At 60.6% G+C, this 18,537-nt stretch overlaps 1 protein-coding gene and 1 long non-coding RNA gene across 5 annotated transcripts in view; both read left to right on the forward strand.

Annotated features, from left to right (window-relative positions):
- SLIT1 (slit guidance ligand 1) overlaps positions 1–15,376 on the forward strand; it is a 61,746-nt gene extending 46,370 nt beyond the window's left edge. For 2 of the 4 annotated variants that reach the window (XM_074907568.1, XM_074907571.1), the window contains 31 exons: positions 207–278; positions 577–740; positions 1,117–1,264; positions 1,769–1,840; positions 2,109–2,180; positions 2,281–2,352; positions 2,473–2,616; positions 2,726–2,889; positions 3,002–3,025; positions 3,508–3,652; positions 3,792–3,866; positions 4,096–4,239; positions 4,543–4,686; positions 4,808–4,974; positions 6,077–6,209; positions 7,304–7,372; positions 7,757–7,828; positions 8,059–8,130; positions 8,425–8,496; positions 10,055–10,218; positions 10,603–10,727; positions 10,922–11,019; positions 11,801–11,940; positions 12,331–12,424; positions 12,604–12,741; positions 13,090–13,327; positions 13,417–13,547; positions 13,638–13,792; positions 13,859–14,147; positions 14,673–14,884; positions 14,958–15,376. In XM_074907568.1, the coding sequence (XP_074763669.1) occupies positions 207–278; positions 577–740; positions 1,117–1,264; positions 1,769–1,840; positions 2,109–2,180; positions 2,281–2,352; positions 2,473–2,616; positions 2,726–2,889; positions 3,002–3,025; positions 3,508–3,652; positions 3,792–3,866; positions 4,096–4,239; positions 4,543–4,686; positions 4,808–4,974; positions 6,077–6,209; positions 7,304–7,372; positions 7,757–7,828; positions 8,059–8,130; positions 8,425–8,496; positions 10,055–10,218; positions 10,603–10,727; positions 10,922–11,019; positions 11,801–11,940; positions 12,331–12,424; positions 12,604–12,741; positions 13,090–13,327; positions 13,417–13,547; positions 13,638–13,792; positions 13,859–14,147; positions 14,673–14,884; positions 14,958–15,202 (4,054 nt within the window). In that variant the 3' untranslated portion in view covers positions 15,203–15,376. Of the gene's footprint in view, positions 1–206; positions 279–576; positions 766–1,116; positions 1,265–1,768; positions 1,841–2,108; positions 2,181–2,280; positions 2,353–2,472; positions 2,617–2,725; positions 2,890–3,001; positions 3,026–3,507; positions 3,653–3,791; positions 3,867–4,095; positions 4,240–4,542; positions 4,687–4,807; positions 4,975–6,076; positions 6,210–7,303; positions 7,373–7,756; positions 7,829–8,058; positions 8,131–8,424; positions 8,497–10,054; positions 10,219–10,602; positions 10,728–10,921; positions 11,020–11,800; positions 11,941–12,330; positions 12,425–12,603; positions 12,742–13,089; positions 13,328–13,416; positions 13,548–13,637; positions 13,793–13,858; positions 14,148–14,672; positions 14,885–14,957 lie in introns of all 4 variants that reach the window. The other 2 variants (XM_074907569.1, XM_074907570.1) reach the window with 2 other exon arrangements.
- An 863-nt stretch (positions 15,377–16,239) lies between these two features.
- Positions 16,240–17,305, forward strand: LOC141961487 (uncharacterized). The gene is made up of 2 exons (XR_012633769.1): positions 16,240–16,976; positions 17,106–17,305. It is a non-coding gene; the product is annotated as an uncharacterized LOC141961487 (long non-coding RNA).
- Positions 17,306–18,537: the final 1,232 nt, after the last annotated feature.

Genomic DNA, 18,537 nt, shown 5'->3' on the forward strand with positions numbered 1-18,537 from the left:
TCCACCTGACTGCAGCTGGCTGGAAAGGGCAACAAGCCCTGCCCAGGCGTTTGGGCTGTCCCCATCCCTCACCTCACCATCCATCCACCCTGTGCCGGGGGGGTGGGGCGGTGCTGCTGCTGCCAGGGATTTGGTGCCCCCTAGACCATCTCACACTCTCAATTACTGCCTGGCTGCCCTGACCTGCCCCCTCTGCCTTCCTGCAGGACTCTGAATAACAACAATATCACTTCCATCCCCGTGTCCAGCTTCAACCACATGCCCAAGCTGCGGACGTTGTGAGTGCTGGGGCCCCCCGGGTTGGAGTGGAATGTCCCCAGCTCTGCTGCCAGTGCTGGCAGCTCAGCAGTGCTGGGACAGCACTGCGGGGAGGGGATGGAGGGGACACCCATGCAGAATTTCCCCAAGCACTACCAAGCAAGGTGGCCTTGGCAACTGACACAGATATTCTCGGGCTTGTCCATGTCCCACTCTGTATGCCCCCAGCCTTTGGGATAAGCCAGGCTGGGGCATCCGGAGGGCAGTGGGGTGGGCAGGAGCCATCCCATGGCCTCTGACTGCCCTGTGTGCCTGCAGCCGCCTGCACTCCAACCACCTCTTCTGTGACTGCCACCTGGCCTGGCTCTCGCAATGGCTGCGCCAGCGCCCCACCATTGGGCTCTTCACCCAGTGCGCTGCTCCAGCCCAGCTCCGTGGCCTCAACGTGGCTGAGATCCAGAAGAATGAGTTCAGCTGCTCCGGTGAGAGGGACAGGGGAGGCAGCGGGTGCCAGGGTAGGGACACAGACTGGGGAGAAAAAGCCTGTCCCATCGATGTGGCCCACCTCCACTCCCTGCCACGTGCCCTAGCTCGGAGTCTGGATACACACTGTGGGCTTGGCTCAGGTCAGCACAGTCCCTATCAGCGTGACAAAGGGTGCATCGGTCTGTGCCCTTGGAACTGCGTGCCATTTGCATGGGGTTGGGGTGCAGCAGGGCATTGTGCACCTGTTCAAGGGTGCCATGAGCTGTCCCAGCACACCAAGCTGTCACCATGGTCCCTTCCTTGGGACATGGCTGCCACATACCCCCCTGGCCCAGCTCTTTGTAATTCCCATGGTGGTTGCTTCCCCGGCAGGACAAACGGACCCGGCACGTGCCCAGCTCTGCAGCTTGTCCTCTGGCTCCTGCCCAGCCATGTGCACTTGCAGCAATGGGATTGTGGACTGTCGAGGCAAGGGGCTGACGGCTATCCCCGCCAACCTGCCCGAGACCATGACAGAGATGTGAGTACAGCCCCTCACCATTGGGCTCCGGGTGGCTTGAGCCAGTGGGGACGTGGGGGCAAGCCCCATGGCTTAGCCACCTCACAGGGCGGCAGGCCTTCCTTGCCCTTCTCCCATACTGCCCAGACTTAGCCCTGGATTTAGCTGTATTAAAAATGTAAATAGAGAAATAATCTCCTTAGGGGAATCCAATTACGGTGCAAAGCCCCCATTGGGACTGCGCATAAAGCGTGTGGGTGGCATCGGGTGTCCCCATACCCAGGGTGCTGGGGAGGAGGAGGTGCTCCCCCCACCCCAGCCAGCATGGTCGCCCCACCCATGGCACTCCTCCCCAGTGGAGAAAGTCCTGATCACAGGCGGCAAGTTGTTCCTGGGGTGAATGGTGCCACTACAGGGGGGTAACCTATTGCAAGCTTGGGTGTCTTGCAGCCCCCCAGCCCTGTCAATGGGGTGCTGGGGCTCTGCCAGCCCTACAACACTCCTTTTTCCCCCTTTTCTGTGTAGACGCCTGGAGCTTAATGGCATCAAGTCCATCCCCCCAGGTGCCTTCTCGCCCTACAAGAAGCTGCGGAGGATGTAAGTGTGCAGTCCCTACCAGCTCACACCAAAACCCAACACCCTTCACCCTGCTAGCCACTGCTGTGACCCCACAGCCCCCCACTCCAACGGGCATGGGGCACTTGCTGTGACATGGGTGCTCCACATGGCAGCACGGGAAGGGGGTCTTGGATACCCCCAGCTCTGTATATCAGGTGCTGGGGGTGGTCTCCTGGACCAACTGGGAGGGTGGGTGCATGGGGCGAAAGAAGAGGGGACCAGTCCACCTTCTCCCTTTGGTTTTCAGAGACCTGAGCAACAACCAGATCTCCGAGATCGCCCCTGACGCCTTCCAGGGGCTGCGCTCGCTGAACTCCCTGTAAGTGCTCACACCGGGGTGTGTGGGGTGGACACTGCACCCCCTGAGCTGTTCCCACACTGCTTCCCCCATCTCTCTCACACCAGCCTTTCTCTCCCAGGGTGCTGTATGGCAACAAGATCGTCGACCTCCCCAAGGGTGTCTTCGGGGGACTGTTTGCCCTGCAGCTACTGTAAGGCTCCAGTGGCTGGGTCGGATGTTCTGCACGAACACCAGGAAGCAGGGATGCGGTCCCCAGCACCCATGGTGCAGTGAGGGGGTCCTTAGGCTCACCTGCTTCCCTCCCTGCCAGGCTCCTTAATGCCAACAAGATCAACTGTGTGCGGGCAGATGCCTTCCAGGACTTGCAGAACCTCTCGCTGCTCTCGCTGTATGACAACAAGATCCAGAGCCTGGCCAAGGGCACCTTCACATCCCTGCGGGCCATCCAGACCCTGTGAGTACCCATGCCACCTGTGACGCCCGAGCAGGCAGGTTCCTGGGGGAAAGCATCTGGGTCGGTAGCCGGGGCTGGAGGTGGTGGTCACCTGCTGTCCCTGGCACAGGCACCTGGCCCAGAACCCTTTTGTCTGTGACTGCAACCTGAAGTGGCTGGCAGACTTCCTCCGCACCAACCCCATCGAGACCAGCGGCGCCCGTTGCGCCAGCCCCCAGCGCCTGGCCAACAAGCGCATCGGCCAGATCAAGAGCAAGAAGTTTCGCTGCTCAGGTGAGAGCCATCCCCGTCCCCATCATGGGCGACCTGCAGCACGACTGTCCTCAGCTCTGCCCCAGCCTGGTGTCCGTGGGCTCAGGGTGCTGATGTGCTTTTTTTTCCGCAGCCAAAGAACAGTATTTCATCCCAGGTAAGAGGAGAAGCCACACGTGTCTATGCATGGTGCCCTTTTGGCCACAGGGCCTGTGGCGGTGGTTGTGCCAGAGCCCTGCGGTCTGGTTCAGCAGGACCACGCTGCATTTCCCGTCATTTCTGGTTGCTGAGTTCCCAGGTGGCACAGTAACAGAAGCGCTGGGTACCAGGATGTGTTGCAGCATCTCCCATCATGCTTTATTCAGATTGGCACAGAGGTGCCCCCAGGGTCTGGCTCTGGTTGAGGGAGGGGAGAAGATGGTAGGCAGCACAGAGCCCCATGTACCCAGGATAAATATCCTTGCAGATAAGCTGCTTTGGGCACAGAGAGGAGTAATATGTGCACAGCAGCTGGGATGAAGGGAGCTGGGGAAGAGATGGAGCCCAGCTCGGGGTGTGGGAGGATCAGAGGAGGGGAGGGCAGGTGCAGCCCCCATGCCTCTGCCCACGGGAGCCCATGCTGCCCTTGCTGACACGCAGGGACAGAGGATTACCAGCTGAACAGTGAGTGCAACAGCGATGTCATCTGCCCCCCGAAGTGCCGCTGTGAATCCAATGTAGTCGAGTGTTCCAACCTGAAGCTCACCAAGATCCCGGAGCGCATCCCGCAATCCACAGCCGAGCTGTAAGAGCCTTCTCCCTCTCACTTTGCTTTCCCTCCTGCAGCCACAGCATCGCTGGCACTGGGGTTTGGCTCAGGGTTTGGTCTGTGCCAGGCCCTTTGCAGCCACCTCCTGAGCTCTTCTCCCCGCTGCCCATTCCAGGCGCTTGAACAACAATGAAATCTCTGTCCTGGAGGCCACCGGCATCTTCAAGAAACTCCCACATCTAAAGAAAATGTGAGTATTGGGCAGGCACAGTCCCTTCAGGAGTGGCCAGGGGCTGGGAGGGCTCATGGGGGTACTGATGCCAGGGCAGCCTGGGGTATGAAATGGGGACGCTTCCCAAGCTGAGGGTCCCCTGAGGGACTGGGCATCGTGGGGTGCTCAGTGGGACCTGGCGGAGGTGGGGTTCAGGATGAGATCAGGGCAGAGCCCCCCATCCCAGCCTGCTTTCCCTTCTCCGCAGCAACCTCAGCAACAACAAAGTGTCAGAGATTGAGGACGGAACATTCGAGGGGGCATCCTCAGTCAGCGAGCTGCACCTCACCGTCAACCAGCTGGAGTCTGTGCGGAGCGGCATGTTCAGGGGCCTGGACGGACTGAGAACCCTGTGAGTCCCCACTCTGCCAAGGGCACAGGGACATCCCTGCTCCTTGCTCCCCTGTCCCGCCTGTGATCCCAGTCTGCCACTGTCTGCCCCGCTGCGGGGACAGCTCGGGTGTGCATTACTCATCCTCTGGCCACATCCAGAGGCCGAGGGGGGGAGGGGGCAGGTTTTTGCTTCTCAGGGACTGGCTCAGGCTCATCCTGCTGCCTGTCAGTGAGGTGGGCACAGCCTGGGCCCTGCTGAGGTGGGTTTCCCCTGTGGCACCCATCCAGGTCGTTAGGTGCCCTTGTCCCCTTCCCCCTGTAGGATGCTGAGGAACAACCGCATCAGCTGCGTCCACAACGACAGCTTCACGGGGCTGCGCAATGTCCGCCTGCTCTCCCTGTACGACAATCAGATCAGCACCATTGCACCGGGTGCCTTCGACACACTGCAGTCCCTCTCCACGCTGTATGTCTCAGGCCCTGGGGGGGATGCTGACAGGCTGTCCCCATTGCACTGGGGGGCTGCAGGGGATCCCCTTGCCCAGTGACTGCTCAGGTGATGCCCTCACACTCCCTCCCATGTGCAGGAACCTGCTCGCCAACCCCTTCAACTGCAACTGCCAGCTGGCCTGGCTGGGGGACTGGCTGCGCAAGAGGAAGATTGTGACGGGGAATCCGCGGTGCCAAAACCCCGACTTCCTCCGGCAGATCCCGCTCCAGGACGTGGCTTTCCCCGACTTCAGGTGTGAGGAAGGTAACTCACGGGCCCCACGGCGCCGGGGACAAGGGGGGACCAGGCTGCTCTTCCTTGAGCTGGCACCATGTTCCCTCTTCCAGCACCGTCCTTGCTCCCGGGATGTTTGACAGTGCCCCGTGGCAAGCTGGTAGCTCAGGGGGTCCCTCACCTCAACCTGTTAACACCTTCCCCTAATGATATCCCTTCCTGCTACCCAGCCCTTAGGGCTGCACTCAAATATCCATGAGAAGCTTTGAAGGTGGGAGAGGAGTTTGCACCTGCATGGCCCTTGTACATAGTCAGGTCTGTGCTGGCAGACACTGTGCCCTGGGTGCTGGCAGGAGCAGATGTGTAGGGAAAGCCCATGGGGGTTTATCCTGCTCCTTTCCTCCTTCCCTTCCCAGCCCTGCACACATGCTGGAGCTGGGCAGATGGAGCAGGCGGGGAGTGCTCGTGTTGAGAGGAAAGCCTTTTTTAAAAAATTTTTTAAATTTAGAAAAGCTTTTGAGCCCTCTGGAAAATATTTACAAACAAATCATCATTTCTTCTGCTTTCCCTCCTCCACCACGTCAAAGACTGAAGGGTTGCATCCTGCGCCTTTCCTAACGGTGCGAGAGAACATACGGTCGTCCCGGGGACGCCTCTCCCGCGGGAGCCCAGCGCCGTGGCAGGGAAGGGGAGCAGTGCCAGCTCCTCCGACTGCTCGGCACAGGCACTGCTTCTTATAGCCTGTGTCTGGGAGATGGGTGAAGGAGGTTATTTCAGAAGGATTTGCAGGGCTGAGACCCTTCTTCCATGCCCTCCTCTCCGTTGTCCCTGGGACTGGATTTCTACCTGAAAATGGTGAAAATCAGAGCAGCCTTGAGCTGGCTGGTTGCATCCATCCTGGTGGGACAGGCAGTTTATGGGCTCAGGAGAGACTCCTATACACTGACTCTCAGCCAGGCTGAGGCTATTGCCTGCTAGTGGGCTGCCTGCAGCACCCCGCTTTGGGGGCGAGGGGAGATGATTGGCATGGGAGAGGAGCAGTCCTAGGCGGGCACAAGGCATCGAGACCAGCCTCATACAGTGCCCGAGGGCTGGGCCCTGGTGGCTTTGTGACTCTCTGTGCCTGGTGCAGGTCAGGAGGAGACCAGCTGCATCCCCCGGCCCCAGTGCCCACAGGAGTGCACCTGCCTCGACACCGTTGTCCGCTGCAGCAACAAGCACCTCAAGGCCCTGCCCAAGGGGATCCCCAAGAATGTCACAGAGCTGTGAGTGGTGGGCGAGTGCCCAGGTTCTCCCTTGACTGGCAGTCATCCCCCTGACTGCCAGCGACTTTGCAGCTCTGGGTGGGGAGGGTCTCGGCTGTGGCGTTGCAGGTGTCAGGGCAGAGATGCTCCCTCCCACACCCCCATCCTGGAGCAGGACCCCCACCCAGCCAAGGGATCCTGTCCAGCCCCAACCCCAACAAGGGGCTCTCTGGTGACTCAGGGCTACCAAAGGTGATGTGCAAAGGGTGTTGTCACAGCACCTGGGTCCCTGTCTTTGGCCTTTGGGAGGGGACAGGCGGGACAGCCACCCCCTGCAGCTGCAGCTCCCACACAGCCGTGCAGCCCAGGGCTCTGTGGTCCCCAGCAGCCTGCCATCAGCAGCAGGGATAGGGCCACCCTGTCTCTGCCAGCTCCTCAGCCCCTCTCTTCTGTCACCTCTCGCCATGGCTGTGGGGATGCTCTTGGTAGCCCCAGCTCCAAGCACATGGGCAACAGGATGTGGTTTGCCTGGGGTCAGCCACCCATCACTGTGTGTGTCAGGGAGATGCCCAAACAGCCACGCCAGGTCTGGATGTGCGGGCACTGTGATGCCTGTCACTGTGAAAGGGGCTCTGCACCTGTCTGGGGTGGGGGATGGCAGCAAGTCCTGTCTGCAGGGAGTGTAGGCACTGGTTGTGCACATGCATATGTATACCACCCCCTCGCACCCCTGCGCTGTCTCGCACACCCCTCCCCTCTCTACACCCTCCGCTCTCTCTCACACATGCCTTGGGAACAGTTACGGCCACCCACGCTCACATCGGATGTGTAAATGTAGCACATGGCTGGTGTGCTCGCACACGCAGGCTGCTGGGAGACTGTCCCCGGGGACCCGCATGTAGAGCCCTTGGGTGTGCTAATGCACTTGCACACTGGCTCCTCCACCAGCCCAGGGGTCCCCAAAAGCCCCACAGGCCCTGGGTGCCAGGAGGGAGGTGATACTGGAGATGCTCTTTGCAGCCTGAAGTCCAGGGGTGCACACAGGAGAAAGCAGGGCAGAGGGAGGGACCTCCGGCTTCTCAGCCACCTTGAGGTACTTTTGTTCTCCTTTGCAGTTACCTGGATGGAAACCAGTTCACTCAGGTCCCAGGGCAGCTCTCTACCTTCAAGTATCTGCAGCTTGTGTAAGTAGCCAGGAACAGGAGCCCAGGTAGCCAGTTCCGCTGCTGGGACCTGTGGGCAAGGATGGGGTCTGTCCTCACGGTGTGTGATCCCGAGGAGGGGCCTGGCAGTGTGCAGGGACCCCCGACATCCCTCTGTGTCCCCCACTCTGGACCAGGACACAGCTCACTGGCAGTGATGCTCAGCTCTGGGTGCTCACAGCTTCTGCAGGCATTGGGCATGGGGCAGAGGGAGGACAGTAGCATTGCTGCCATTACCCTGTGTGACAGCCCTTGGAGGCCGTGCCATGCTGCTGTTCACACCCCATTGCAGCTGAGCAGGCGGGGGAGCAGCAAGGGGGGGTCAGGGCCCAGCTGGCTCCAAACCCTGTGGTCTGTCTTTTCCAGTGATCTGAGCAACAACAAGATTAGCTCCCTGAGCAACTCCTCCTTCACCAACATGAGCCAGCTCACCACCCTGTAAGTGTGGTCCCTGCAGCATGCCACCCCGGGCTGCAGCCCAGCTGAGCTGCGGGGGACCCCAAAGATTGGGAGGTGCTGGGGGCACCAGGGTCTCCCCTCTCCACCTGGGTGAAGCTGTGGTTCACGCTGGAGCTCACACAGAGAGAGTGTGCAGCCCAGGGTGGGCTTTGTGCAGCACATCCAGCAGTGCCCCTGCTGCTGTGTTACCTCCTTCTTCCCTTCCGCAGGATCCTCAGCTACAACTCCCTGCAGTGCATCCCCCCGCTGGCCTTCGAGGGCCTCCGCTCCCTCCGACTGCTGTAAGTGGTCCTGCTCACAGCCCTGCTCGGCCCCTTCTCTACCTGCTGCCTGTGTCCCCTGTGTCTGCTTGGAGCTGGGCGCAGGCAGGTGGGCAGGGTACGGGCTGCAGAAGGAGCAAGGGGAGATGCATCAGCCTCTTGGAGCAGATCGTGCATTTGCAACAGTCACAGTGTGGTGGGGTCCAGCTCTGTCACTCACACCTGGACCCATGGGGTGGGGGCAGCCCAGCTGGTCACAGTCCTTGCTGCCCACGCTGGAGCCTCAGACATCGCAGGACCCTCTGTTCTCTGCAGGTCTCTCCATGGCAATGACATCTCCAGCCTGCCTGAGGGCATCTTCGCAGATGTTACCTCCCTGTCCCACCTGTGAGTATCTCCCACTCTGCAGGGCTCAGGGCTGGACACAGGCTTGGGAGACCTTTAAAAACCACGGGGCTGAGTGCACCTTCTCTGGGAGCTGAGCTGCCTCCTCTCCCCTGGGCCGGTAGCTGGGCCAGTGTTTGTGGGGCAGTGCTGTGCCATGCATGCCCTCCCCGTGCTCCACCTCCCAGTGCTGCTGGCACGGCCCTATGGTCCTCGCTGGAGGTGGAGTGAAGTCCCCCCGACCCCGCCAGGTCACCGGGGTCTCCTCGCATGCACGATCAAGCCATGCAACGTGCTGACACAGCTGTGGGTTGGCGGGGCTGCTCTGACCCCTGGCAGCATGTCATTAGCCTCCTGCCAGGGCGCTTCCCTGCAGCACCCCCCCCCCCCCAAATCTCTCATCACGCATCCTCCTGCCAGTGTTTCAGCCCCTCTTTGAGGGACCCTGTACCCCAGTAGCAGAGCCCCATGCCCACCACCTGGAGTAGGGGTTCAGCTTTGGTCGTGGTGACTTTTCAGTCCCTTCCTTGTCCCTGCTAAGCTGTTCCCACCCACTGCCTGGTGGCCAGTCCTGCTCCTGGCATCCTGGGGGTCTCAGGCTGTTTCTCCAGCTTGTGGAGAACATCTTGATTTCCAGTCCTGCCCTCCCTGTGTTTTTTGGGAGCAGCACTGCTCAGTTTGGTCTTCCCTGGCTCTTCACCGATTTCCCTTGCTCAAGGGCAGTGCTGCCTTTGCTGCTACAAGCCGGCGCTGCTGGTTCCCACAGGGCTGAGCTGTGTCACCAGCCGGCGCTGTCGGTGCTGTCGACCAGGTTTGTCAGCCCCAGCAGATCTGCTGTCCCTACCACCTGCTTTCTGGGCTGCCGCCTCCTTCCATCCTCAGAGGTGCCGATCACACTGGCCCTCCATCACCTCTGACCTTTGCAGTGAAGGAGGATGCAAAGAGGCATCCAGCCCCTCAGCCTCCCACGTCATCGGCTGTTCCCTGCCCTGCTCTGCTGTGAAGCAAAGCAACTCTCCCTTATCCTCCTCTTCTCTCGGAGCAATTCCTTACTCTCCCCTGATGCTGTCCCCATGAGCTCTGGCCATGACCCACTGCTTGTCCCCAGCAGCCCAATCCTGTGTCTCTGCCCGTCAGGCTTGTGCAGCAGAGCCCAGGCTGCCCATGCATCTCCCGTGCAACGATCCTGTTTCTGCACAGCCTCAAGGTGCTTTGCCTCGTTTGCACTGGTCCCAGGCAGCTCTGCCCAAGTGCTGGAGAGGGACTCCTGAGAATTTCTGTGTGGGCAGCGGAGGAGAGCCCCAACATGGAGCCATGGGGCACCATGTGGGCTGTGAGGCTGGCAGCAGGGTGGTCTAACTGGGCAGTGGTGTGGGGCTGTGTGCTTCAGTCCTCCCACCGCAGGCAGCACCTCTGGTGGGTGCAGAAATGGAGGAGCACTGGGTCCCCCCATCACGTGGCAGCCCAGCCAAGTGAGGGCATTGTGTCCAGTCCCAAGGTTTCCAAGCCCAGTTCCCTCTGCGGGGCAGCAGGTGCAGTTTTGCCTTTCCCCTCCCTGCAGAGCCATCGGGGCCAACCCCCTGTACTGCAGCTGCAACCTGCGCTGGCTCTCCAGCTGGGTCAAGACAGGGTACAAGGAGCCAGGCATCGCCCGCTGCGCTGGGCCCCCCGACATGGAAGGCAAGCTGCTGCTCACCACCCCTGCCAAGAAGTTCGAGTGCCAAGGTGAGAGGTGCCTGTGCTGTCTGTCTGTCCATCTGTGCCCTCCTCGGGCAGGACAGCAGGCATCACGGGGAGCTGGGTGCTTCCTGCCCCGCACCCAGCAGAGTGGTGCTCCGTGAGTCTGGAGGATTCTAGAATTTCATCCACTGAGGTGCCTTGTGGATGAGGGGGACCAGGATGCTTCTGTCCCCTTACCTGACTGGTGACATGTTCCTGGTAACCAAGCAAGCACATGTCTGTCCCATTGCCTGGTGCACAGCCCCTCGGTGGGGCAAGCTCTGCTCCCAGCTGTGGCTGGGTCTCTGCCCCCCATGTTGGTGCCCACAAATGGATGCCTCCCCATCTCTCCCCACACTGATGTCCATCTCCACACCTCCTGTCCCGCAGGCCCGCCCTCCCTGAGTGTCCAGGCCAAGTGCAACCCCTGCCTCTCCAGCCCCTGCCAGAACCAGGGCACCTGCCACAATGACCCTCTCGGCTTCTACCGCTGTGCCTGCCCCAGTGGCTACAAGGTACCCTGGTCCTGGGGATCCCCAGCATGGGGGTCCCCATCCCTACAGAGGGGCTATGCGCAGTGCGGGGGCTCTGCTATGTCCCCGGGGCTTGCTGCCTGCAGGACCATCCCCCCTCCCTACACACAGGGCAGGGAGAGTGGGACATGGTGCTGTGGCACCCTCCTTGCTCCCACCTCTCCCCCTTTCCCCAGGGCAGAGACTGTGAGGTGGCGCTCAGTGGCTGCTCCTCCAACCCCTGTGCCAACGGGGGGTCCTGCCAGCCCCAGGATGGGGAAGGAGCTGGATTCAGGTGAGTGTTGGGTGGGAACCCACAAAAGATGGTTATGTGGGCAGCAGCATGCAGCCCAGGCATCCCACAGACATAAATTCTGTTGCTTCCTTCCTCTCCTGCATGTTCCCTGGGGGATGTAGCTGGGATATTGCATTCACCCAGCAGATCTATCCCATGCTGCGTGCTCTCTGGAGCCCTGCCTGCACCTCCTGCCAACACAGACCCAGCAGGGCTGAGTGCTGGCTCTGCTTCCCCATGCCCCCCAGCCCTACAAGATCCTGGGCTGAGGGTAGGGGGGAGAGGGGGTCTCGTCACTGCGGGAGGTATGAGGAGGCAGAGCGCAGCAGGATTTGGGGCTGGAACCCAGCTGCTGCAGCAGCACTGGCAGTGCAGTGTGGGGCAGGATGCAGCCCTGGGGTCACTGCTGCTCCCTGCGTGGCTGCCATGGCCCCACACAACCCTCACTACCCCGAATACTTCAGCCCTTTCCAGGAACCAGGGCTCAATTAGTGGCTGAAAATAGATGGTGGGCTGCACAGCTGCCTCCCCCCCCTCCCTGTGCTGAGTGGCCTCTCAGCCCGTTGTCGTGGCAACTCAGCATCCTTGCTGTGTGCTCCATGTGGAGCTGCCACCCTCCCCTGCGCCCGCTGTTCAGCAGGGGGGCACCGAACCCTGCTTCCTGGAGCCTCTTGGCATGCACACACACTCCTTGCTAAGGTCCTGTGCTGGCATTTTTGGGGAGATCACCCTAAAATGCTCCATTTCCCACCCCCTAACACTGTTCTATGTCCTGCGGCAGGTGCCTGTGCCCAGCAGGCTTCGAGGGCCCGAGCTGCCATGCTGCCAGCGACCCCTGCAAGGAGCACAGCTGCGAGAACGGGGCCTCCTGCGTGCCCAGTGCCACCAACTACACCTGCCTGTGCCCTGCCCACTACACAGGTACCCAGCATGAGGGCCAGCCACCCCCAAACGCTGTGGGCCTAGCAGGGGAATGTGTCCAGTGCTTCTCCCTTCTCAGCAATGAGGGCAAATAGCTCCTCTGCCTGCTGTCCCAGTGCACATCACCATGGTCTCTGGGCCCAGCCACTTCAAGTGTTGGTACACCCAGCTGAGGCCTCTACCTTGGGGCACCCTTAGTACCTGGCTCAGGCAAGAGCTGCCTCTGTCGGAGCAGAACCCTGTGCCTGTGGCAGTATGAGCTGCAGGCTCAGCAGTTCCCTGCCTTGAGCTGAGCCCCCCGCAGGCTCCCCCTGTCTTGCGACACCAGGGCTGCCCCTCTAGTCCTGGAGCTGCTGGGCACCCCACGGCACCCCTTCTTCTGCCCTGCAGGGGATTTCTGTGAGCAGCCACTGGATTTCTGCTCGGCTGAGCTCAGCCCATGCCACCATGGCTCCACCTGCATCTCCACCAGCCAGGGGCCCAGGTGAGCCCCCCCTCCCCAAACACCTTTCTCCCAGCTACCTGATAGGGGAGATTTGCTTTTGGGGGCTGTTGCTCACAGGCTGGTGAGAGGGGCATGGGGAGGGGGATGCCAGAAGGAGCAGTCACCCACCAACACTGGGAGTAAGGAAGGGGCAGCCATGAGCCCCCTGCTTGCCCCAGGTGCGAGTGTGCGCCCGGCTACGTGGGGAGCAACTGCAGCGAGGACTTCGACGACTGCCAGGACCACCGATGCCAGAACAACGCCCGCTGCCTGGATGAGGTGAACGGCTACTCCTGCCTCTGCACTGAGGGCTACAGGTACCACTGGGAAGATGGGGGGGCACCGGGGATAGCTGGGGCAGTTACATGTCACTGTGCAGGAGGAACCAGTCCTGGCTACCATATCCATCCGTCCATCCATCTATTCATCTATTCATCCATTCATCCCCCTCCAGTGTGAGAGGAAGGAATGAGGCTGGGGGTGTGGGTCTCTGGGGGTGTGGGTCTCTGGGGGTGGAGGCTGGGGGGAGCATCCCTCTGATGTCACTGGATGGAGAGCCTCCCTGGGGACCCCAAAACAGGGTGCTGTCAGAGCCTCATGGGGCAGTGGGCAGGGTGTAGGGCTCTTTCCTAGCCCCATGCCCAGCAGCATCTTTGACTCTGCAGTGGCCAGCTCTGTGAGATGCCACCCCGTGCCACCGGCCAGCCTGGCCTCTGTGAGCGAGCTGAGTGCCAGAATGGGGCCCCGTGCGTGGAGCGGGGTGCCCGTGCCCTCTGCCAGTGCCTACCAGGCTTTGGTGGCCCCAAGTGTGAGAAGCTGCTGAGTGTCAACTTCGTGGACCGTGACACATACCTGCAGTTCACTGACCTGCAGGACTGGCCTCGGGCCAATATCACCCTGCAGGTGAGGGCTGGGGGGGTGTAGGGGCATTGGGGGGGTGGCATTGGGGGTGCTGCCCCAGGGATGTGGGCTCCTACCTCTCCCCCTGCCAGGTCTCCACAGCTGAAGGCAACGGTATCCTGCTGTACAATGGCGACAGTGACCACATGGCTGTGGAGCTGTACCAGGGCCATGTCAGGGTCAGCTATGACCCTGGCACCCACCCCAGCTCAGCTATCTACAGGTACCTACCACCCCTTCCCCACTCAACAGGGACCATCATCCCCATTGCATGGGTTTGAGGGGTCCCCAATGACCCAGCCATCCCCACCAGCGCCGAGACTATCAACGACGGGCAGTTCCACACCGTGGAGCTGGTGACCTTTGACCAGATGGTGAACCTCTCCATTGATGGTGGCAGCCCCATGACCATGGACAACTCGGGCAAGCACTACACACTGAACAGTGAGGCCCCCCTCTACGTGGGAGGTAGGACAGGGGTGTAATGGGGGCACAGGGGGCATCCAGGCACGCTGACAACCCTCTTCTCCCCAGGGATGCCTGTGGACGTCAACTCGGCCGCCTTCCGCCTCTGGCAGCTCCTCAACGGCACCAGCTTCCACGGATGCATCCGCAACCTCTACATCAACAATGAACTGCAGGACTTCACCAAGACGCGGATGACGCCAGGGGTGGTGCCAGGCTGTGAGCCCTGCCGCAAGCTCTACTGCCTGCATGGCATCTGCCAGCCCGCCGGCGCCCAGGGCCCCGTCTGTCACTGCGAGCCCGGCTGGGACGGGCCCCACTGCGACCAGCCCCGTGGTGGCCCCTGCCAGGGGCACAAGTGAGTTCCCCCACCCCATTGGCTGCTCTGCAGTGACCCTTCTGCCCCATCGGCTGTCCTGAAGCAATAGCACTGCTGCACTGGCTGTCCACCACCAGTGGCCCTGCCCCACTGCCTGCCCCACAGTGACCCACCGGCCCCATTGGGTCTTTGGCCACCTCACTTCATTGGCTGCCTCACCACAACTGCTCCACTGCATTGGCTCATTGGCTGCCCCTTCCTCACTGGCTGTTTTGTCATTGGCTGCCCCTCATTGGCCATCTCTCATCCCTGCCCTCTCCATTGGCTGTCCCTGCCTGTCCCGCCCACCCCTCCCCTTGCCTGTGTGCCACTAGTGGTGCCGGGGCTGTTCGGTGCCATGTCTGAGGCAGTACTGTGGCAGGGCTGTGCCACGATGGCTGTGCCGTGCCGGTCCCGGCGCAGTGCTGTGCCGGTGCTGAGCCATGCCACGCTCGGTGCTGGTGGGCTGTGCATGCTGGTGCCGTGCCATGCCGGCGGGTGCCTGATGGTGCCGGGTGCCTGCAGGTGTGTGCACGGGCTGTGCCTGCCCCTCGACACCCTCTCCTACAGCTGCCAGTGCCACGAGGGCTACCAGGGTGCCCTCTGCAACCAGCCCACCGAGCCTTCTGATCCCTGTGACCGCCGGCCCTGCGTCCATGGCCACTGCCGCCTCACCCCGGGTGGCCAGCCCACCTGCGAGTGCCACAGCGGCTATGCTGGAGCCCTCTGCGACCAAGGTGGGTGCTGGGGAGGTGGGTTCTTCAGGGGACATTGGGCCGGGACATTGGTCTGAGCATTTCTGTCCCGCAGAGCCAGAGTGCCGAGGAGAGCCAGTACGGGACTACCACCAGGTGCAGCGGGGCTATGCCATCTGCCAGACAACACGGCCGGTGGCCTGGGTGGAATGTCGGGGGACCTGCATCGGCCCCGGTGCCGGCTGCTGCACTGGGCTGCGGCTCCGGCGCAGGAAATACGCCTTCGAGTGCAGCAACGGCGCGACCTTCGTGGAGGAGGTGGAGAAGCCCAGCAAGTGCGGCTGCAGCCAGTGCCTGTGAGCGGCCACTGGCCCCACAGAGCTGGGGGGCTGGCGGGGAGCCCCACCAAGACAAGGACCTCGCTTTGCCCTGCGGCCACGGTGCTGCTGTCTGGGTGCTCCTGAACTGCAGCCACACCAGAGGAGCCCAGCGGAGGGTAGAGCTGTTGCATCTAGAGCATTGGGAAAAAAAAAAAAAAAAAAGACACACCCCCCACCCCCCCCCCACCCCAAACAAAGCAAATGTGTAGATAGAGAATTTTTTTAAGAACTGCAGCTACACAGATGTGTGGATAGAGGGCGGGCACTCTGCCCAGCTGTCCCTCGTCCCCTCCCTGCAGTGCTCTGCCTTCCCCCCAGCACAGCCCCAGAGCCACGGAGGGCAGCGCCTCTGTCCCCCTGTGTGTCCCCTCCCTGGCAGCTCCATCCGTGCATCCAGCCCAGCGAGCTGGGGGCTTTTCCATCACCTGGGGCTGGAGCAGAGAGGCCTGACACGGCAGAGCCTTATGGGCCGTGGCAAGCCATGGCTGGCAGAGGGCTGTGCAGTGCAGCTGGCTTCCCGTGGTCCCGGCAAGCCCAGTGCCTGTCTCCCCCTCCTTTCCTCCAGCAGCTATGGGTCTGCCATCACCCCGATGGCAGCTGCAGCGAGTGGCTCCCCAGTGCGATGGCTGGGACACCCCAAGTGTCCTAAATCCACAGTCACAGCCTGACCCATTGGTGGCTCCCCCAGGCTCTGCTTGCTGGCTGGGCTCTGGGGAGCACAGACCACGGCTCCAGCCCAGTGTGGTGGCGCTGGGGCCATGCTGGGTGCAGCAGGACCAGGGTGGTCCCCAGGTGTGCTGAGCAGGGGCATGGGCAGTGGGGTGCAGATACCTGCTGGGGTCCCAGCGCTAGCCCTGCCCTGCGCCACAGGCTACAGCACTGTGCCATTAATGGAAGGGGCCTTGAATGCCACCATGACAGCCAGGTGGCTCTCTTCAGAGGTGGGAGCTGCACAGGGCAGCACAAGAATCCTCCAGGATCAGCTCGGGGCGGGGGGGGGGGTTGCTCTGCAGCTGAGCAGAGGTGCCCTGTGGCCCAGAGAGCCAGGTCAGGAGGCTGCTGGGACAGGCAGGGGGCGAGTTTGCCGTGCCCAGTGCCAGAACTTGAGCCTTGTGGGTGCTGAGGCCAGTTGAAGAGGCTGAAGGTGCCCAAGCTTGCACGCCTGGAGCTGACACCAGTGCCAGAGCAGGTCCCACTAGCTCCTGGACTCAGGTGCCAGTGCCCAGGCAGCACCCCACAAAGCCCACACTGAATGGGCTGGGCTGGCATGGGAGCCGGGGCAGCACCACTGCCAGCACAGCATGGGGAGCCTGTGCAGGGCACCGCGCACACCTGACCTTCGCAGCAGCATCGCTTCTATGCCTGTGGGAGCCAAGGATGGTGGGAGCCTGACCTGGGACACTGCACATGGCTGGAGAGCGTGTCACTGCGTCGGGTGGACAAACTCAAACTCATCCCAGGGCTGCGGCCCTGGGTCTCTCCATCGTACCCCTCCAGCACATCAGCTTCAGGTCCGCACAGCCGGCGGTGGCTGGGCTCCGGGTGTCTCTGCTGGGTGCATCTGGCTTCATAGGTGCTGTCGCCGTCCCTGCTCATCATTTGTATCTGGGACATTCCCACCACCACGGGGATGTGTTTCTGCCACAAATGGCCTCTCCACAGGAGCCCCCTCTGCTGCACAGAGGAGCTGGGACGCATCTCATTTTGCCCATGGCCCGGCTGGGGCTTGGTTGTGTTGTGTTTCTGTTCTTGCTGTAAGCTAACCGCTAAAGTATCTCTTTATACAGAATACTTACAGATTCTAATATATATTTGTATTTCATTTTGTTATAGTATTTTTATATGTTTGGGGTCAACAAATGATGTTTTCTTTTTGTTTACAGATGCTACTGGGCAGGAAAATGACGGTGGCTTTGTTTGGCCCGTGGGGTTTGTGTGTGTCACTGTTGAAGACGCTGGTTTGTACTAGGCTGGTGAGGGAGGCACTGAGCATCCTTCCGCTGGCAGAGGCTGTATTGTTTTAGGAGATGTTTGGTATTGTCTATGTTGTCTTCCATGTGAACATGACATTTATTCATTCAGAGGCTTGGCCTCTTCTTTCCTGGAGGGGAGAAGCGGGCAGCTGGTGCTCGGGAGCTTCTGGGTGTACAAGGAGGTGGACAGGCTGGGGAGAGCTGTTCCTGCCATGGGTGATGATTTGCTATTCCTGGAGCAGCCCCAGCCACCTCTTCTGGCCAGAGCATTGCCCTGTGGTGCTGGGACACAGCCCCGGGCTGAGGGCTCATTGCTGGGGAGAGCCAGGGCTATCTGTACAATGCCTTGCAAAAGGAGCCATTGCTGCCTGGGTTGTGTGAGGGGCAGCACGAGATGCCGAAGGGCCCAGTGTCTGCTGTGGGGATGGAGTGACTGTGGGGGAAACTGGCCATCTGTAACTCTTTGGAGAAGGGGAGTGGTGGTCAGCACAGCAGCCCCTGGGAGCACTGAGGGGTTGCACTGTTCATGCCACAAACACAAATCTGCCACAGAAGGCAGTACCACCAGCTCAGACACGGGTGGAGGATCACTCAAATACCACCCAGGTATTTATATCCCCCCCCTCCAGAGGGTGCCAGCCTGCTGCCCCCCCATGCACTCACTCACCTTTGACTTTCCCCAGTTATCACACCAAACAAACATTGATATCAAAGAAACGTTTAATAAGCTGCAATAAAATACGGACCTTTAGAAAGCTCATAGGGTGAATATCGACAGTGGAGGAAGAAAAGAAAACAAGGTGGTGGGAATCCTTGAGGAGTTCAGATCTGAGTCAGGGACCTTTTACCTGGAACAACAACTTCTTCCATAGGCTAAGATGAAATAAAAGACAGGAGCACAGAGTTCACAAAATGTCAACATTTAGAGTTGATACATATTCAAAGTTCAAATGACCCAGCTCTTATAGCTATACATATTGATTTAAAGCAACTTAATATAATTTTATTTTCTTTTCTTTTTATATACACTTTCAAAGGTTCATCAGGTGAGGTATGTAAACATTATAATCTAATGGAAACCCCTCTCCACATTTCCAACCAAGAATTCACAGCAGACAGTTCATTTTCCCAATTCACGACGCAGTACTTCCCGCTCCCCAGAGCAACCGGGAATGCCGTCCCAAGCCACGGCTCTCCCAGGCGCAGTCACCGGCTCCCATTTCCCACTGCTGGTCTGTACAGTTCACATTGCTTAGGCTCAAACATACAGTACCGGACAGGAGGACTTTTCAGCTCAGTGCCTAAAATTCATATAGAAACAAACAGAGAAACAAAACTCTCC

Source organism: Athene noctua, chromosome 5, assembly GCF_965140245.1.
Source record: "Athene noctua chromosome 5, bAthNoc1.hap1.1, whole genome shotgun sequence".
NCBI lineage: Eukaryota > Metazoa > Chordata > Aves > Strigiformes > Strigidae > Athene > Athene noctua.